The 7,586-nt window shown below is 44.6% G+C and overlaps 1 protein-coding gene across 1 annotated transcript in view; it reads right to left on the reverse strand.

Annotated features, from left to right (window-relative positions):
* TLCD2 (TLC domain containing 2) overlaps positions 1-5,101 on the reverse strand; it is a 42,306-nt gene extending 37,205 nt beyond the window's left edge. Inside the window, exon 1 of the mRNA XM_068270297.1 lies at positions 4,538-5,101. Coding sequence (XP_068126398.1) covers positions 4,538-4,722 — 185 coding nt within the window. The 5' untranslated portion in view covers positions 4,723-5,101. The remainder of the gene's footprint in view (positions 1-4,537) is intronic.
* Positions 5,102-7,586: the final 2,485 nt, after the last annotated feature.

The following is a 7,586-nucleotide window of genomic DNA, read 5'->3' on the forward strand; positions in this document are numbered from 1 at the left end:
TAGAACAGAACACCATGTTTAACTTTAAAATCCGATATGTTGTTCATGTAACAAATCTGAGTTTCCACTGACATATTACGTGTGAAACACACATGGAAAAAACGCATCACTGCATTGGGATTTAGAAACAACACAGAAAAATCTTAAAACACATGAAAAATAAGAAAAAGTTGGATCAAATGGAATGCCACTGAAACACATTAGATATGCAATGAACGTATAATTGTAAAGTGATGGGACTATAATTGTCATTAGGTGATTCAGCGTGATATCTTAAAATCAAACTACAGAGGAATATGTAGCTTTAGGCCAAGTTTATACTTGCTTACTACAACGTGAGCATAACACACTCTGCACATTACCATGTTATGTTCATAGCATGAGTAACTGCTATGTAATGTGCGCGTTATCACACAAGTTATCCAGAAGCGCACTGTACAATGTGTATTAAGATAAGGTAGTACTTTACATCGCAGAGATGTGAACATTCACCATTGTATGGGTGTTCACATTCTGCAAAGCAGTGCCAGGCAACGTGTAAACTTTCCCTTAAAGCAAACCTGTATCAAAATAAAAAAACCTCTGGGGGATACTTATCTTGGAAGGGGAAGCCTTTGGATCCTAATGAGGCTGCCCCCATCCACCTCCATTCCAGAAATCCAGCGCTGGTAATTATTTACCAACCGCGATCCAGTGCAGGTGCAGTAGCAGCTCTCCGTTCACACTCAAGCGGAACCAGCCAAGTCTGATCAGGTCCGCTCTACTGCACAGTAGAGCAGACCCAATCAGGCTTGCCTATTTTTGCCTAAGCCCAAAACGGAGAGCCACTGCTGCGACTGCACTGGATTGCGGTAGGTAAATATTGCCATGCCTGCACAGTACTGGTCAGCCTTTGTCGGGGAGGTTTTGGGGGAGCCAGGGCTGGATCCCCCAGGCTACTGAGGATGGGGATGCCTCGTTGAGACCCGGAGGCTTCCCCCTCCCGAGGTAAGTATCCCCCAGAGGGAGATTTTTTTATTTTTATTACAAACGCTCTTTAAAGGGGTTCTTTCGCGAAAAAAGTAGGCAGTTAAAAAAATTTGACAGATGACAGGTTTTGGGCCAGTCCATCTTTTTAAGGGGGATTCTCAGGGCTTTCTTTGTTTTCAACAGCATTTCCTGAACAACAGTTGCAAAATTTAACTGACATAATAGTGCAAGTGATTAGGGAGGCCGGCTGGTATCTTGCTATTTTGGCAGTTAAACTGCTGTTCAGGAAATGCTGTGGAAAACAAAGAAAGCCCTGAGAATGCACTTAAAAAGATGGACTGGCCCAAAACCTGTCATCTGTCACATTTTTTTAACTGCCTACTTTTTTCGCGAAAGAACCCCTTTAAGGTGCCCACTAAGAGTTGAACTTTTATCCGAGACTTTTAAGGGTCCCCCACAGACATCCGGGCACATGCTGAAATCGATCGGTAATCAGCCTGCGGTGTATGGGCAGCTAACAGATCTCTCTCCGATCAGATAGAGATCTGTCCCTTGGTAGATCGGCCCATACATCGCCTGATTATGGGCACCATTACACAAACGGACATGCAGCAGATCTAGAGTGAATCGGCCCTTAGTTTTGGTCAGCATGGTGTAGGAACCACCTTAGCGAGTGCTATGAAGTGCAGTGCCTGGCTTGTCTCCTCTCTTCCGGAACATGCTCCCCAGTGCTCTTCTTCCCCTCACATAATCTAATAATCACTTCTTTCTTGCCTCTACGGCCCATCCCATCACACAGATGGCATGCAGCTGCATCATCGTATCAATCGCTGTACAATGTTGAGTCACACAGACAGCCCATGATATGACTGTATACCTCCTGCCACATGCAGCACAATGCAAGGAATGGGAAGCTTACTATACATAAAGACGTGAAATATTATTATGCATTTCTAGGGACTGGACTGTCATCTCTTCACAGCTTTAGTATTGGGCTCCACGGGAAGACATGACCTCTTATTTTTGTCTTAGGTCTCTTCCTCTGCAGACAGGAAGTGAAGATTTTTTTCCCCAGAGTGCCAAAGAAAGCAACAAATAAAAGTTTTGTACAGTGAGGTAGTGATGGAACTCCTGACTAATTTTTATTGCCATGCCTCTTTTTTTAATTCCTGCAACTCCCAGTTTTCACACTATTCAGAACTCAAAATATAATCCCATTACTAATATTTTGAAAGAACTGGGCTTTCACAGAGATTTGTTGCTGGCTGTTACTCCTCCAAATACAAAAATCATTTGCTGGAGAAACTTGTGGATAAGCACGTAGCGATTTCTGTCTGACATGGTATTTCATCACTATTATGACAAAAGTCAAAGGGGTGTTTGTGTACTTTAAAGGGGAGTGACCCCCAAAATGTAATCTACCCTGGGGCCATTTCTGTTTTTTAGGACCGCATCATCACCACGTGCTCCGACAACTTCCTTGCCATATTGCCCAACGCTCTGCCCAGATACAAACCACCTGTGCCTACAGCTTCATATGACAATGCAAGCGAGCAGAACTATCTCCTATCAGCTGGGAACAAGATAACAAGATTTCCAAAAGAAAAAAAAAAAAGTGATCCTAGATCCGCAAACTCGATTCTTCCATGCCAGTTTAAAATTACCTTCATGAGACAACTCAGACTGATGCATAGTCTATGTGGATGACAAATTCAGTGTGCTTAAACTACTTGAGCAAAGACCTAAAAGTTGATACAGTTATTGCCTAATGCCTAAAGCCTCGAACACACTATTCCTTTAAAGGGATACGTAAATCACTAAAAAAAAAAATGCAATTTTGCTTACCTGGGGCTTCTACCGGCCCCCTACAGTCGGCCTGTGCCCAAGCCAGGCACTCTAGGATGCTAAGGTCCTCTGCCGCAGCTGTTTCGATTTTGGCAATTGAGCCCGTCACCAGCCTCTGCGCTCAAGTTCTAGTTTGCGCTCCCTGCGCAGTATGAGAAAATATCGAATGCGCCTGCGCAGGCTGCTCCAGGCATGCGAACGAGGACATGCCCAGGCCACACAGGCAGTGGCCTGTCGTTGCCAAAATCAAAACTGATCCGCAGTGGGAGACTAAAGGTTCGTATACACGTCCGATAAAGATCGTCTGTTACGAACGATTCGTGACGTTTACACGATATTCAAATTAGACGGAAAAGATTGTTCGTAATGAACGATTGTGTACACACGTGAACGATATAAGTATAAAGTACTGAACGACGAACGATTAAAAAATGCGTGCGCAAACGGAAGTGACGTTATGACAGGCAATAAGAACATGCGTTATCGGACGATCTTTGTACACACTGCAACGATTGAACGATTATCTTTCGAAAAAATCCGCCGGGTTGGATCGGTCCGATTGAACGATAACGATCGTTATCGTTCACAAAAACGATCGTTCACACTTTTTGAACGCACGATTATCGTTCGTTTTTGAATGATCGTACGTGTGTACTCAGCTTTAGGGTAATCTTAGAGTACCAGTGTGGACACAGGCTGACTGCAGGAGGCCGATAGAAGCCCCAGGTAAGTAAAACTGCATATTTTAGAGTTTGCCTTCAGGAGAACCCAAGGTGAGAGGAATATGGAGGCTGCCATATCTTTTTTCTTTTAAAAACAATATCAGTTTCCTTGCAGTCCTACCAATCCTGTGTCTCTAATACTTTTAGCCACAGATCCTGAACAAGCATGCAGATCAGATACTTTGACTCAGCTTTATTATTGGATTAGCCAGAGGATTGTTCCAGAATTTGACTCAGATACTACTTATGCCAGATGATCAACAGGGCTGCCAGGAAACTGGCATTGTTTACAAGTAAATAAATACCGCAGCCTCCATAGCCCTCTCACTTCAGGTTACATTTAAGTTGGCTGAGGCAGGCGATAAAGACCGCTTCAGCCCGAGTTGACACTTGTCTGTACAATCTGGTGTAGTGATATCACCCAAGGGGGATCGGATCCCGATCCCTGACAGGCAACATCAGTTGTTAGGTGTGGATGCACCTAACATTGAACTGATACCTGGTGAAAGGTGCATTATGTAACCCTATGCACTATACTGTAGTTCTTTGTTTTTAAATCTTTTTATTGTAGCACATATGACACATCAGTCAAATCAATGAGTGTCCACTTTTTTACAATTAAAAACAGTAAACATAGCTCATATGAATAAGTAGATGATATATGGTACTAGCAGCGGTTATTATCGGTCTACGACATCAAACATATATATCCATACCTCAATATATAAATCTACAGTGCTAAAGTAAAAATAACATACCTTAACTTGACCATCCAACAGGTCAATAAAAGGAGATCTAATCATAAAATAAAGTACTATACTGTAGTTCTAAAGTACCCTTTTCCCCAAACACCAACTACTCCTATCAAGCCTTAGTAAGCCACCTCTGATGCCTACATCCTAACCTGGTGCAGAACCCAACCTAACCCCAACCAGGAGTAAACTAAATCTGACAGGTAGCATATTGAATGGACTGCTCTGTCCATAAAAGCCCATGCTCACCAAAGCAGAGCCCAGGTCCCCGTGAGCAGGCTGTGCACGAACGACGTGCAGATGTTCCTCCATTTCCAGGGGTTCCGGAGAGCAGAGCTGGGAGTGGGGATCAGTGTCTTCAGTTTGCCATTCAACAGGCGAAAGCAGGCAAACGAGGCTCCGATGACGAGCAGCCTTGGGTCCAGCAGCTCCATGGAAGAAGCGGAGCAGCAGCAGCTATGCTATGCAGTACAATGACACAGTGGCGGATGATGGGCGCGGACTAGCTGCTGCTCGCTCACCGCACCGCGCTATATAGCGGAGGATACATCGGTTTCCCACACTCTGAACACCTGGCTGCCCCTCGCTCGTATTTTCGAACCTTGTGTAACTTTCTTTGACAGAATCACCAACAAACAACCCGGTCGGCGCACTGGGATTGGTCACATCCCGCTCACCCCTCCTTTCATCCCCATGGTGACAGCCCCCTCCCGAACTGGGAGCGCCCCTGGAGGAGGTGGTCTTGGTAGTGAACCCTGTGATCGCCTCCGCAAGACGTTCAACCCTGCGCTCTTTTACAGCGGAGCTGCTCTGCTAACGGGTCAAGTTAAAAATCAGCTCAGCTCTGAGATAACGCGGAGCATCTTGTGTAACGTGTGGATAGTGTGCTTATACAACTCAGTCACGTGGTGCGAGCGCTCCAATCACCGAGGGGAAATTGGGCGCTCAGGAGTCTAGAGTGTGCACAAAGATTTCCTCAAGTGTCACTTGATGTTACGGAATACTAAAATGTAGCCTTGTATTCCCATTATAACTCTTTAAACTTTCTGGCCCATTCACACTGGGAAGCTTTCCGTGCGATTTCCACATCACTTTGAATCACTTGCGATCGGTAGTGCTTTGAAAAGTGCTAGTGTAATGTATAGCATATGGTAGTGATATCACTGCAACGGTCGCCAGCGATTTGGAAAATCGAAAATGCGGTGCATGCAGCACTTTTGGAGCGTTGGTGGTTCAAATGTTAAAAAATTGCATTCTTGTTCAATCAAAAAACAGGAAAAAAATCACTTGGCAAAATGCTTGCGACTTTGCTAGCGTTTCGCAATCTCCAGTATGAATGGGGCCTTTCATCTATGGCAAGGGTCACGCTTGAGAAAATCCGCAACGGTTTGCTGCAGACAAAAAAACACAGAATTGCATATAATGATTATGGTGCTGCTGCGTATTCTGGAGGCATATGCAATTCTACATGGCATAACCTCACCCCCTCAACACATGTGGTTTTCAATACAGATTAAAGGCTACTGTAAGAAACGCACTAGTTAAACGCTCTGCAAATTGCAGAGTGATGCATCTGTGATGCAAGTGTGATTCCTCCCTATGTAATATTGAGGCAGGGTTCCCACTTGCTGAAATATCATGCGTTTTGCATCATGGCCCAAAAAATGCACAATTGCAATTGAAGTCAATGGATCATTCGGGAATTGGAATAGACTGCCATTCGATCCGCATGAGGAAAAAAAACAGGTGGCATGCAGCACACCGTTCTGGCGTACTTCCTGGAGAGGCACACCGGCTACAGTGGAAACTGGCCCAAAATTGTGGGGGGAAAAGACGCAGGAGCAAGTGTGACCTCTTGCCTGAAGGCCAACTTCACTGGGGACTATTTAGGTATGCCAAGTTGCAACAAGTTGAAGCGATTGTTACATGTCTTGCAGTTATTCCAATGAATATGACAATTCCAATGAACATAACAAACACCAGTCTGCATAAAAGAACACTCAGAGGTATTGGTTGCTATGGCAACTAGACTGATGCTGTCTCTCCATATTTTTATGTTCAAAGACTGAGTCCCCCAGGCTGGGTTAAATGAGGTGAGGAGCATATCTAGGGATTTTTGGGCAGGGCAAAGCCTGTGACCTGTGGTAATTATTCTGAAAATGTAATATGTGCCATAAAATGTGTTCCAGCTTTCCAGTGCTCCTCATACAATAAGAGCCAGTGGCGCTCTAGGCGGGTGGCCTGGAATGTCTTTGGCAAAAAATGTCCCTGTCTGGGTGGCTGGCAGATGGGAGGCTGATCTGGCCGACAAGTGTACAGTCCAGCCCCTATCTGAAATAGGCCTAAGCTTCCAATTCTGTGCAGAGTTAAAGGACAACTGTAGTGAGAGGTATGTGGAGGCTGCCATATTTATTTCCTTTTAAACAATACCAGTTGCCTGGCAGCCCTGCTGATCTATTTGGCTTCAGTAGTGTCTGAATAACACCAGAAACAAGCATGCATTTAATCTTGTCTGATCTGACAATAATGTCAGAAACACTGATCTCCATTTGCTTGTTCAGGGTCTATGGCTAAAAATATTAGAGACAGAGGGCTCTATTCATAAAACCTTACCGCAAGTTTTCCGCTCAAAACAGTGGATTTTCCCGTCCATTTAGCAAAGTCGGCATTCATAAAAGCTGTTCCCGCATGAAAATCTACAATCCCCCAGCAGAGCGAGAAATTTCCGCCTTCTCCAGTGTTTTTCTAGATTTATCTAGAAAAAAGTAACAAAATGGCCATTCATAAAGATTAGAGGAAGCGGTATGTGGACGGGAAATACCGCTTCCTCTGATTTTGCGGATTACATACAAGTGAATGGGACAGACCTCCCAGAGAGAGCAGTGCACGGAGGGACTCTGCCGGCTGAAGTGTTTCCGCATGCCTTCCGACAGCTTACCGCCAGCCTTCAGCGGGAGATCTCCGCACTTGCATCGCAGCTTTCAAGATTTCTTTGAATGACCACCCAAAAGTGTGAAATACCGCTGCGGTATTTTCCCTCCAGGAGTTTTCTCGCAACAACTTTTTTATGAATAGAGCCCAGAGTATCAGCAGGATAGCCAGGCAACTGTTATAGCCTCCACCTACCTCTCACTACAGTTGTCCTTTAAGTTCTGCCCTGGGGTATTCACACTCACTGTAGAACAGGAAAAACTGCCCTGACGAATTTCACTTCGCATCTCTGTTTTTATGGTAGGGTGATTGTGGAAAAATGCAAAATGCATTATCCTCACATCCTCAATAGAATACACATTATCTC

The sequence above is a fragment of the Hyperolius riggenbachi genome, chromosome 2 (assembly GCF_040937935.1).
Source record: "Hyperolius riggenbachi isolate aHypRig1 chromosome 2, aHypRig1.pri, whole genome shotgun sequence".
In the NCBI taxonomy this organism is placed as follows: Eukaryota; Metazoa; Chordata; class Amphibia; order Anura; family Hyperoliidae; genus Hyperolius; species Hyperolius riggenbachi.